Source organism: Polyergus mexicanus, unplaced genomic scaffold (genome assembly GCF_030449975.1).
Source record: "Polyergus mexicanus isolate NDT 795.1 unplaced genomic scaffold, iyPolMexi1.0 SCAF_148, whole genome shotgun sequence".
Taxonomy (NCBI): domain Eukaryota; kingdom Metazoa; phylum Arthropoda; class Insecta; order Hymenoptera; family Formicidae; genus Polyergus; species Polyergus mexicanus.
The window spans coordinates 2877-15323 of record NW_027223468.1 but is presented as its reverse complement, the minus strand read 5'-3'; the positions used below and the strand labels follow the sequence as shown (position 1 = coordinate 15323).

Sequence of the window (12447 nt, the reverse complement as noted above, 5' to 3'; positions counted from 1 at the left end):
GCTTGGAAAAATTAGCGGGGAAAGAAGACCCTGTTGAGCTTGACTCTAGTCTGGCACTGTAAGGAGACATGAGAGGTGTAGCATAAGTGGAAGATGGCAACATCGCCGGTGAAGTACCACTACTTTCATCGTTTCCTTACTTACTCGGATAGGCGGAGCGCGTGCACCGAGGGCTTAGCGCCCCGGCGGTCACGGTGTTCTAGAGCCAAGCGTGTCAGAGTGGCGTGAGGTTTCGGCCGATCGTCGCTAATACTCCCGCGTGATCCGATTCGAGAACACTGCCAGGCGGAGTGTTTGACTGGGGCGGTACATCCATCAAAGAATAACGCAAGTGTCGTAAGGCCAGCTCAGCGAGGACAGAAACCTCGCGTAGAGCAAAAGGGCAAAAGCTGGCTTGATCTCGATGTTCAGTACGTATAGAGACTGCAAAAACACGGCCTATCGATCCTTTTGGCTTGAAGAGTTTTCAGCAAGAGGTGTCAGAAAAGTTACCACAGGGATAACTGGTTTGTGGCGGCCAAGCGTTCATAGCGACGTCGCTTTTTGATCCTTTGATATCGGCTCTTCCTATCATTGCGAAGCAGAATTCGCCAAGCGTCGGATTGTTCACCCGCCAACAGGGAACGTGAGCTGGGTTTAGACCGTTGAGATAGGTTAGTTTTACCCTACTACTGACTAGCCATTGCGATAGTAATCCTGCTCAATACGAGAGGAACCGCAGGTTCGGATATTTGGTTCACGCTTTCGGTCGAGCAGCCGGTGATGCGAAGCTACCATCCGTGGGATTATGCCTGAACGCCTCTAAGGCCGTATCCTCTTTATTCGAAGGTGGCAATGATTTCTTTAGTAGTCTCGTGAGTCGAAAGGCTCAAAACAATGTGACACTACTAGGCGGCCGGTTCACGGTTCGGTCGTCGCACGAGCCCGATTTGTCGTACAGCGCCATCGCCCGTCGTCGGGATCTCACCGCTACGACGGCACGGCGTCTAACGGTCAATCATGGGATTCGCGAGTTCGATGTCGAGACTCGGAATCGTCTGTAGACGACTTAGGTACCTGGCGGGGTGTTGTATCGGTAGAGCAGTTACCACGCTGCGATCTGTTGAGACTCAGCCCTCGGCTTGGGGATTCGTCTTGTCGGTTAGACGAGACCCCACAAGGGCCGTCGTCATTGCTCCTACGGTCGAAAGCAACACGCCGCAACAAGACTGTCGATTTTCGACTTTCCGTACACCGGCGGTACCGCCCGCAAACGGATCGGTGCGTGGTCGACAGTCCGTGCGACATAGGTACCGCCCGCGACGGGACTTTGACGATTTCCGACTTTCCATACTCCGGAGGTAGCGCCCGCGTCGGGACTTTGTCGATTTTCGACTTTCCGTACATCGGAGGTAACGCCCGCGACGGGACTTTGACGATTTTCGACTTTCCGTACTCCGTAGGTACCGCCCGCGACGGGACTATGTCGATTTTCGACTTTTCGTACACTGGAGGTACCGCCAGCGAACGGATTTTTAACGCTTTTTCTAATATTTACAATGATTTTCGCCTAACAATGTTTTTAACGATGTTTTTTCGCCTTTCGTTCTCAGCGATAAAGTTTCGAGCGCGTGGGTATTTCGATACTCGCACTCATAAGCGACCGTGCCTAGTACCGTGCGCCGCCGACCGCCTGGCCGCTCGGTTGGGTATTATAAAAGTTGCGTCGCGCTCGGCGCGTCGAACCGTACCGTATCGGACGAACGGGCGGTTGCGCGTTCTTCGCGCGGCTCGCACGATTCTTGCGTCCTTGTCTTTTCGAGAACGTTTAAAACGAACGATACAGAGAGCTTTATTATTATTTAAGAGGAGAGAAGAAAACACAACGGCGGTTTGTGTTGTGCTTTATCGGACAGAGTCCGAGTAAAACGTCTCTATGAGGGAAGAGACTATTGTATTTACGCTCTCGTCGATAAAGTTTCGACGAGCTCGTGCTCGCGCTCGCTAGCAAAGCCGACCGCCTGGCCGTCCGGTTGGGTATTATAAGAGGTACGACGTGTCGCACTTCGGCGCTTATTTTATGCACACACTTTTATTACGAGCACAGCATTGCCACGAGTCGATGTCGCAAGACCGAATGGCTCTTATGTGGCGCGCACGCATCTAGTGTGTTGGCCGCGCGATTCCCTCTCGTCTAGGACGCAGCAGCGGAATCGTCGCGCTTACCGAACGTTTACTCTACGGATACGAGTGGCGTGGAAGGACGATTACAACGTTCTTCCCGCACGCTTTGTACGCCGTAGCGAAATATAAGTGCGTGCTAAAAGCACGATAGCACATTTATCCTCGACGTCTAAGCATCGGCATCGTCGATCTAGCGTCAGGGTAAATCGCGCGGTCTTCGCGATCACGCGTTTACATTGGGAGAATGAGAATGAGTATGATCTTTTTATAATACATAATATAAAATGGAGAATGATCTTGAAGTAAGAGAGGAGGAGGTTTATTATATACACGGACCGCCTCGCTCCTCTCACGAAGACGAGCCGCACGCATAAAGTGTGTTGCGTAATAAGTAATAAGTAGATAGAGAGTGTCGCCGACCGGCTAATAAAGACCGGCGGCGCGAGAAGAAAGTGCTTAATAGCGACGGGCTTTCGGGCTCGCTCGCGAGTTACCGCTCCACGCGAGTAACCGAACACGAAGCTCCCTGGTTGATCCTGCCAGTAGTCATATGCTTGTCTCAAAGATTAAGCCATGCATGTCTCAGTGCATGCCGAATTAAGGTGAAACCGCGAATGGCTCATTAAATCAGTTATGCTTCATTAGATTGTACCCACATTTACTTGGATAACTGTGGTAATTCTAGAGCTAATACATGCAAAACAGAGTCCCGACCAGTGATGGAAGGGACGCTTTTATTAGATCAAAACCAATCGGTGGCGGGCGGTTCGCCATTCGTCTACCGTTTATTTTGGTGACTCTGAATAACTTTGTGCTGAACGCACGGTCCTAGCACCTTTCAAATGTCTGCCTTATTAACTGTCGATGGTAGGTTCTGCGCCTACCATGGTTGTAACGGGTAACGGGGAATCAGGGTTCGATTCCGGAGAGGGAGCCTGAGAAACGGCTACCACATCCGAGGAAGGCAGCAGGCGCGCAAATTACCCACTCCCGGCACGGGGAGGTAGTGACGGAAAATAACGATACGGGACTCATCCGAGGCTCCGTAATCGGAATGAGTACACTTTAAATCCCTTAACGAGGATCCATTGGAGGGCAAGTCTGGTGCCAGCAGCCGCGGTAATTCCAGCTCCAATAGCGTATATTAAAGTAGTTGCGGTTAAAAAGCTCGTAGTTGAATCTGTGTCGCACACCGTGGGTTCACCGCTCGCGGTATTTAATTGGCGTGATGTGGGACGTCCTACCGGTAGGCTTAATCTCGCAATGGGCGGCCCAACTAATATCCCGTTGCGGTGCTTTTTACTGAGTGTCGAGTCGGGCCGGTACGTTTACTTTGAACAAATTAGAGTGTTTAAAGCAGGCTACCTTCGCCTGAATACTGCGTGCATGGAATAATGAAATAGGAACTCGGTTCTATTTTGTTGGTTTTCGGAACCCCGAGGTAATGATTGATAGGGACAGATGGGGGCATTCGTATTGTGACATTAGAGGTGAAATTCTTGGTTCGTCGCAAGACGGACAGAAGCGAAAGCATTTGCCAAAAATGTTTTCATTAATCAAGAACGAAAGTTAGAAGTTCGAAGGCGATCAGATACCGCCCTAGTTCTAACCATAAACGATGCTAGCTAGCGATCGGCCGAAGTTCCTCCGGTGACTCGGCGGGCAGCTTCAGGGTAACCAAAGCTTTTGGGTTCCGGGGGAAGTATGGTTGCAAAGCTGAAACTTAAAGGAATTGACGGAAGGGCACCACCAGGAGTGGAGCCTGCGGCTTAATTTGACTCAACAGGGGAAACCTCACCAGGCCCAGACACCGGAAGGATTGACAGATTGAAAGCTCTTTCTTGATTCGGTGGGTGGTGGTGCATGGCCGTTCTTAGTTGGTGGAGCGATATGTCTGGTTAATTCCGATAACGAACGAGATTCTAGCCTGCTAAATAGGCGTACCTTATGGTATCGCGAAAGCGCCCGGCTTCGGCTGGCGGGATTATACTACCAACGTACAAACAAATCTTCTTAGAGGGACAGGCGGCTTTTAGCCGCACGAGATTGAGCAGTAACAGGTCTGTGATGCTCTTAGATGTTCTGGGCCGCACGCGCGCTACACTGAAGAAATCAGCGTGTGTTCCCTGGCCGAAAGATTCAGGTAACCCGCTGAACCTCTTTCGTGCTAAAGATTGGCGCTTGCAATTGTTCCCCATGAAGGAATTCCCAGTAAGCGCGAGTCATAAGCTCGCGTTGATTACGTCCCTGCCCTTTGTATACACCGCCCGTCGCTACTACCGATTGAATGATTTAGTGAGGTCTTCGGACTGGTGCGCGGCAATGTCTCGGCATTGCCGATGTTGCCGGAAAGATGACCAAACATGATCATTTAGAGGAAGTAAATGGCGTAACAAGGTTTCCGTAAGTGAACCTGCGGAAGGATCATTAACGTTCCGGAGGCCCTGCTCTGCGTCTCGAGTCTTTTGGACGCGCGCTCGCAGCAGTCGGCGATTGAATGGACAAAGAAAACAGAAATGAAAGTAAAATGGAATTGACGGATTATATCCCGTATGTAGTAATACGACGACGCGCGCCGAACGCCGCGTGCCTTTGCTACGACCCGAGAGAGAATGGAATCCAGCAGCAGAGCGCCGTAGGCCTTGTTCGGCGCGGTCGGTGTCGTGCGAGCGGGATGGAGGAGGAGAGGATTATCCGAGACTCTCTCCTTAAGCTTCGTAGCCGCAACCGGCGTCGCGCGCGACTCGTTGCGCAAATTGCGAAATTACATGAATGCGATTCGGAGCAGAGACGCTTTCCCGATCGCGCTCTTGCCAAGCGCAGAGTTACGATCCGGCGTTAGCGCGTACCGGTGGTAACCTACGCCGGTCCGTGCGTCCGCAACGCTTGTGAACGCGCCCCTCCCCGCACCGGGGCAGTGGTCAGTGTGTTTGTACGCGAGCGCGCGGCTATCGGACGAACGGAGGATCACCCGATCAAGTCCGACGGTTTCTTCAAAGAACATTCCGCCTCAGCTCTTCCAAATATTATATTATTTTATATATACGGAGAAGAGACGCTATGATCGCAAAACAACTTTTGTGCCGTAGCCCCCCCAGCGATGGCGGCGGTCCGCGCGCGTGCTCGAACGCGCGCGGCCAGGCTGATCGAAGGACCAACGATTTTATCTCTCTCTTTGGAGAGGAGACTAAGATGGTTGAACGAAGCGTTCGTTGAACGCAAGAATTGCAAAACGATTACCCTGAACGGTCGGTCACTTGGCTCGTGGGTCTATAAAGAAAGCAGCTAATTGCGCGTCAACTTGTGAACTGCAGGACACATGAACATTGACATTTCGAACGCACATTGTGGTCCACGGATACAATTCCCGGACCACGCCTGGCTGAGGGTCGTTCTAGTACCTCGAAACTGCTTGCGCCTTTGCGCGCCGGGCCACTGTGCCCGTTCGCGCAAACGGTGTACGAGCGATCGTTGGACGTTCGCCCGAAACTTGCCGTCCCGGGAGTTGGCCCCTTGGCGTCGTCTGAAATAAGACTGAGGAAAAGGAAGAGTGAGAGCAGCGTACGCACACACGCAGTAAGTAAGGATAGGGAGCCTGCGCGCGCGCGCCCGAAAGCTGTCGAATGAGAGAAGGAGTAGAAGACACGCGCACACACGTTGCGTTATCCCTCTCGCGGTCTCCCGGTGCGCGAGCGCGCGCTCGCGCCTCTTACGTGAGTCTTGGTGCGCGCCACCTTCCGCGCAAACTGTAGGGGAGAACCGCGGCGCGTCGTCGCCCGGCGGTACGCGGAGAGAAAAGAGCGAAAGAACCCTCCTTAACGCGGGTGAATCGCGAGCCGATCGCTTGTCCGAGTCCACGAAATTCTCGAAAACGAATATAGGGGACCGGCACGCGTCGTCGTGTACTCCTCGAATCCGATTCGCCCCGTATCCCATATCCGTGCATAACACACGATATGCGGAGAGAAAATTTGAAGGATGTGGGTGATAGAGATGTACGTGTTCGCGCACACTTGCTCGCAATGTATCTTGCGTCCCCGGCGATCGAAGATTACGCGATCCGCGCCGATCTTATTCGTTGTTTGCAAGCAGACAACTCGAACGAGATTCGATCGGCTTACATATCCTCCTATTAGCGGCTGCGAACCGCGCGTGGAAGATTCGTTGTCACAAACAACACGTCTCCTCGCCACTCCTCCGAGTATAATGCGAAGCCGCTGTGCCGGCACTACCGCTCTCCCGACGCTCGCTCTCCATCTCTCTCTCACTCCTCTCTCCATCTTTCCCCGTTGAGGGAGAGAGAGAGAGGGTGGGAGTAAGTGAGAAAAGAGCCGGCGGAGGAGGCGGTGCGGCCACGGTTATTAAAAACTAAACTCTTTGACGACCTCAGAGCAGGCGAGATTACCTGCTGAATTTAAGCATATTATTAAGCGGAGAAAAAGAAACTAACTAGGATTTCCTTAGTAGCGGCGAGCGAACAGGAAAAAGCCCAGCACCGAATCCCGCGGATCCGCCGCAAGGAAATGTGGTGTTTGGGGGATCCGCTTTTCCCGAGGTGTTGCGTCGCGTCCAAGTCCATCTTTAATGGGGCTACTTACCTGTAGAAGGTGCCAGGCCCGGTAGCGACCGGTGCGCGTCTCGGCAGGATCTTTCCTTAGAGTCGGGTTGCTTGTGAGTGCAGCTCTAAGTGGGTTGTAATCTCCATCTAAGGCTGAATACGACCACGAGACCGATAGCGAACAAGTACCGTGAGGGAAAGTTGAAAAGAACTTTGAAGAGAGAGTTCAAGAGTACGTGAAATCGTTCAGGGGCAAACCTAAGAAACCCAAAAGATCGCACGGGGAGATTCATCGTCAGCGGCGCTGGCTTCGCGTCGGTGGGCGATGTCCCGCGGAGTCCTCGCGGCCCTCGCGCGGGCACGCTACCGTGCGTCGATGTCCGGCGCTCGTCGTCGTGCACTTCTCCCCAAGTTGAACGTTGCGACCCGCTGGGTGTCGGTCTACGGTCCGGGTGCGGTGACTGTCGCGTCGCGGGTAAAACGGCAAGCGACAAACGCCCGGTCGCCCGGCCGGCTGCTCGGCGGTACGCGCAAGGTATCAGGCCGCACTATTTACGGTGCGTCGAGGCCGTCGCAAGCGCGCGCCACGGTACTCGGAGGTTACGGACTTTGCGCCGTCCCCGGTCCTGGCCCGCTGTTGGTTGAAGTACGGTTCACCTTCGACAGGCCTGTCGAACGTCCCTCTTATCCCCTTGTGGGAATCGAGGGGGATCTATACCGGTCGGCGACGCTACTGCTTTGGGTACTCTTAGGACCCGTCTTGAAACACGGACCAAGGAGTCTAACATGTACGGGAGTCATTGGGACTTGTCGCGAGACCTAAAGCCGTAATGAAATTGAAGATCGACCCTGGCCGTCGATCGAGGAAGGAAGGGTCGCGTCGCGATGCGGCCTTGCACTCCCTGGGCGTCTCGTTCTCATCGCGAGAAGAGGCGCACCCAGAGCGTACACGTTGGGACCCGAAAGATGGTGAACTATGCCTGGTCAGGACGAGGTCAGGGAAAACCCTGATGGAGGTCCGTAGCGATTCTGACGTGCAAATCGATCGTCGGAACTGGGTATAGGGGCAAAAGGCTAATCAAACCATCTAGTAGCTGGTTCCCTCCGTAGTTTCCCTGTGGATAGTTGGCACTCGACCGTTCCCAACGGAACGCGAACGAGTCTCATCTGGTAAAGCGAATGATTAGAGGCTTTGGGGCGAAACGACCTCAACCTATTCTCAAACTTTAAATGGGTGAGATCTCTGGCTTTCATGAATTATAAAGCCACGAGCATTTCGGATCAGAGTGCCATTTGTGGTAAGCAGAACTGGCGCTGTGGGATGAACCAAACGCAAAGTTAACGCGCCCAACTCGACGCTTATGGGACACCATGAAAGGCGTTGGTTGCTTAAGACAGCAGGACGGTGGCCATGGAAGTCGGAATCCGCTAAGGAATGTGTAACAACTCACCTGCCAAAGCAACTAGCCCTAAAAATGGATGGCGCTGAAGCGTCGAGCCTATACTCTGCCGTCAGCGGCAAGTGGGGAGCCCCGGGCACGTCGTGTCACAGTGTCGCAAGGTCTCTCGCGTCGTCACGAAGCCCTGACGAGTAGAAGGGTCGCGACGGTGAGCGCAGAAGGGTCTGGGCGCGAGCCTGCCTGGAGCCGCCGTCGGTGCAGATCTTGGTGGTAGTAGCAAATACTCCAGCGTGGCCCTGGAGGACTGACGTGGAGAAGGGTTTTGTGTGAACAGCCGTTGCACACGAGTCAATCGATCCTAAGCCCTAGGAGAAATCCTATGTCAATGACGGCGTACAATATACTCGAGTGTCGAAAAAACCTAGCAACAAAACAGCAGAACATAGCGAGTCGCGCACGAACGTCGCTTTACGCGCGTTCCGTTGCCGCTGGCGAGCAACGTTTTGATGATGATGATGTATATAAAGACACACGCCCGTCGGGCGAAAGGAAATCCGGTTCCTATTCCGGAACTCGGCAGCGGAACCGCATACAATTCGGGCTCTCGTAAGAGTGTTCTTCGGGATAACCCAAAATGACCTGGATACGCCGTCGGGAGATCCGGGAAGAGTTTTCTTTTCTGTATAAGCGTTCGAGTTCCCTGGAAACCTCTAGCAGGGAGACAGGGTTTGGAACGCGAAGAGCACCGCAGTTGCGGCGGTGTCCGGATCTTCCTCTCGGACCTTGAAAATCCAGGAGAGGGCCACGTGGAGGTTCGCGCCGGTTCGTACCCATATCTACAGTAGGTCTCCAAGGTAAAGAGCCGCTAGTCGATAGAAAAATGTAGGTAAGGGAAGTCGGTAAATTGGATCCGTAACTTCGGAATAAGGATTGGCTCTGAGGAGCGGGGCGTGTCGGGCTTGGTCGGGAAGCGGGTCTGGCTGACGTGCCGGGCCTGGGCGAGGTGAACGGTCGGCGTTCTCGCGCCGGTCCCGGGATCCGAGCTCGGTCCCGTGCCTTGGCCTCCCGCGGATCTTCCTTGCTGCGAGGCTTCCGTGGCGGCGCGAGCTGTCGTGGTCGTCCTCTTCGGTCGCCATTCAACGCTCAGCTCAGAACTGGCACGAACTAGGAAAATCCGACTGTCTAATTAAAACAAAGCATTGCGATGGCCCTCGCGGGTGTTGACGCAATGTGATTTCTGCCCAGTGCTCTGAATGTCAACGTGAAGAAATTCAAGCAAGCGCGGGTAAACGGCGGGAGTAACTATGACTCTCTTAAGGGCAAGTGTAACTATGACTGTCTTAATCACTTAGCTTTCTAAGAGGACGGAGTAGGCGGATCATTGATCCGCTTTGCTTTGTCCTCTTTTTTGTCAAAAAATTTCAATTTTTTATGACCACGTTTGCCACAAAAGCGACATGCCGTTACCAATTTTGGCAAATTCTGACCTTCCTATACCAACTGTACAAGGCAGAACGCTGACCTCGCGGTGTCATATCTGAATATAGCAAAACGCTGACTCCGCGAGGTCAAGTCCTGTTCCCTATCACAGGACGTGGCACAAGCACAACTTAAAAGCAACACGCCGGAATAAACATCTAGTTCCGAAGTGGTGAGAGAGTATAATTACTGAAGCGACTATGTCTTCTCCAGAATAACCATGCTGCTCTTAAGGACGTCCGGATGTCACCGCTTTATTAAGCTCGCGTCCACTAGCGCAAGTGATGTTTAGCGGATAAGCTCGGTGTCTGAGTAAGCTACGGTTGGGACGTTGATGCGATTCAGGCCTCTGGTTAGGTCCTTCAGCCTCTCACGTACCCCTTGGATCTGGTAGGAGGGCATGCCGCTGGGCGCAAAGGATGCGAATCTCAGCCTCTCCTGCGTCCGCCAACGATCCACCTCCTCGTGCCAAGCAGGTTAGCCCCCAAGCTCGTTTTTCTTCTCGAAGAATTCTGGCGGTTGCCACCAAAAAGACCGTCGGGGTGAGGTGCAGCCTGAATTGCCCGTTCGTCGTGCCAAGCTCCGGCCGACGTCTTACATTCGGAGCGAAATATGGACAATCTCACAAAAGAGAAAGCCTCGGAGGCGAACGACCCCATTATCGCTTCTGGCGGGGCGTCCGCTGCCTGTGTGGCAAAAAGGCGAGGGAGCGCGAGCGGCTCCCGAATCGTAGGGGAGCCGTCGGACGGGCGATGTGATCTAATACCCATTCGGGTTACCCAGCTGTTTAACATCCAAGGAAGTATTGACGCGGTCTTTGACTGCCCAAAATGCTCGGAAGATAATCGAAATAGATGTTGCATTGGGGCAAAGCAACTAAATAAGCATATTTTAAAGAGCACTCTGCGGTGCAAATCAACTGGGTATATGACCGATGCAAGAGAATCTTTCCGAAACTCCACTCATGGCGCTGCCATTATCCCAAGTGCAAGGGAAAGCCAGTAGTCAATACATTGGCGACACATAAATTTGAGTGCTGCGAAATGTGCTTTAAATCTAAAATCGGCCTCTCACAACACGAACGGCATGCTCGTCCAAAAACTAGAAATGCTAAAAAAGCTGCCGAGGCCGAGCAGCCTGCCGAAGTAGGCGGCAGAAAGCTCACAGTGTGGACAGTAGAAGAGCTGGAACAACTTAGCCAGTTTAGTGCAGTTTACTGCCACGAAAAAAATGTCAATGTCAGGTTGATGGAATTCTTTTCAGGCAAAACTAACAAACAAATTAGTGACGCCAGGCGTCGACTAGAAACGACGGTTGCCTTGAATCCACAACCTGACACCGTCCCGGTACAACCAATGCCTGCTGAGGCAAGCACCATTAATGCTGAGCCCCTTGAGCAAGGGCCAGCACCGAGAGCGGAGCACATGGAGTGTGAGGATTGGAAAGACGGTCTCAAAACTAAAATCAAAGTAAAGTATGACATACCGAGCAGGTGGCGAGATTTGGCCGCAAGAATGGTCGAAATTACAGACTTGGGTACGACCACTTGCGCGATTGACTCGGTATGCGAAGCGTTGTCCGAGGAGCTAACCAAAGAGGAGAAGCCCACAAAGACCGGAGTACGCAGGAGCTCCAAGTGTCGCCATAAGAAAAGTTATAAAACTTTACTGCCTAACAGGGTAGACAAAAGGCGATACGCCTTTGCAAAGTGTCAGGAGCTGATGAACAATTGCCCCAAGAAACTAGCTGATGCGGTAGCCGCCAATGATCTGTCACTCTTACAGCTGCGTCCATTGCCTGATACAGCAAGGACAAGAGAACTATATAGCAATCTCTGGGGCACGATAGGCCCCCAGCAGCAGAAAGCAACAAGCCGTATGGCTGTTGATGTTCCAACTAGCAAAATCTTCCTTCCGATAACGCCCAAGGAAGTAGAGTGTAAGATCAAACGCATCGCTGGCTCTTCGGCCGCTGGAATTGACGGAATTAGAAAGGGCAGCCTAAAGGGCAAAGGTACTAGTATCATACTAGCCAGATTGTTCAATCTTTTACTCCTTAAAGAAGTCTACCCGCTAGCTTGGAAACAAAATCGGACCACTCTTATACCTAAAGCGGGTAAGGATCCATCCGATGTCAAAAACTGGAGGCCGATTACTATCTCCTCGATGGTTGGCAGGATCTTTTCCTCCCTACTGGACCGCCGTATACGAGATGTCATCCAGCAAACACAAAGACAGAAAGGGTTTATCAAAGAAAACAACGTCTAAAAATTTTTGTCCGAGCGCAACATGACGACAACGATTGACAGTGACGATCGTGAGAAGATTGCGAGAGAGATTGTAAAAACGAGCGAATCAATCCGCAAAAAATATCGTTCTTTAAAAACCGGTCAAATGGAGGAAGACGTCGCATTGGAGAGGTACTTTAAACCAATTATCAAACCTCTAAAACAACTTGTCGAAAATACAATCAATGTGGAATCTAATGAAACGAAAATTGAACCATCGAGTATGCTCGAAGACAAGCATCTGAAAAAAGAGTTTGGGACAAAACGAACAAGGTCAAATATATCATTGAACGGTTCGCTAATAATTTCTACTCCAAATCAATCGAAACGTAAGCGAATGAAACAATTATCGAATGTGGTTACTTCTACTCCGATAAAAGATGTACAATCGAGTCAAATATTGCACGAAAGATCGTCTCCGTATGTGAAAAAAGTTTTCGAAACCACGCCTGAAACGCTTGTGACATCGGTTCAACATCTGCTACAAACGTCCGAGAGTCAAAATACATTGCGCACACATCTGGGTTCACTAGGGCAAAAATATGTTGGAGCTATTTTGA

The 12447-nt window shown here is 52.0% G+C and overlaps 2 protein-coding genes and 1 pseudogene across 2 annotated transcripts; 2 read left to right on the top strand and 1 right to left on the bottom strand.

Moving 5' to 3' along the window:
- Positions 1 to 214: 214 nt before the first annotated feature.
- On the bottom strand, positions 215 to 574 carry LOC138944302 (uncharacterized). Its single transcript, XM_070315208.1, has 2 exons — positions 493 to 574; positions 215 to 423 (listed from the first exon to the last, which is right to left on the bottom strand). Exons 1-2 carry the CDS (start codon positions 572 to 574, stop codon positions 215 to 217), a joined length of 291 nt encoding a protein of 96 aa, XP_070171309.1.
- Positions 575 to 2686: 2112 nt separating this feature from the next.
- Positions 2687 to 4593, top strand: LOC138944303 (small subunit ribosomal RNA; annotated as a pseudogene).
- Positions 4594 to 10643: 6050 nt separating this feature from the next.
- LOC138944301 (uncharacterized) lies at positions 10644 to 11867 on the top strand. The gene has a single exon (XM_070315207.1). It carries the CDS (start codon positions 10644 to 10646, stop codon positions 11865 to 11867), a length of 1224 nt encoding a protein of 407 aa, XP_070171308.1.
- The last annotated feature ends 580 nt before the right edge of the window (positions 11868 to 12447 follow it).

What these genes read in the sequence shown, in the direction of transcription:
- LOC138944302 (XM_070315208.1), bottom strand. Translation starts at nt 574, where the DNA reads ATGATAGGAAGAGCCGATATCAAAGGATCAAAAAGCGACGTCGCTATG. An exon ending in ACAAACCAGTTATCCCTGTG is followed by an intron (nt 424 to 492) that starts GTAACTTTTCTG and finishes GTGTTTTTGCAG; the next exon opens with TCTCTATACGTACTGAACAT.
- LOC138944301 (XM_070315207.1), top strand. Translation starts at nt 10,644, where the DNA reads ATGTGCTTTAAATCTAAAATCGGCCTCTCACAACACGAACGGCATGCT.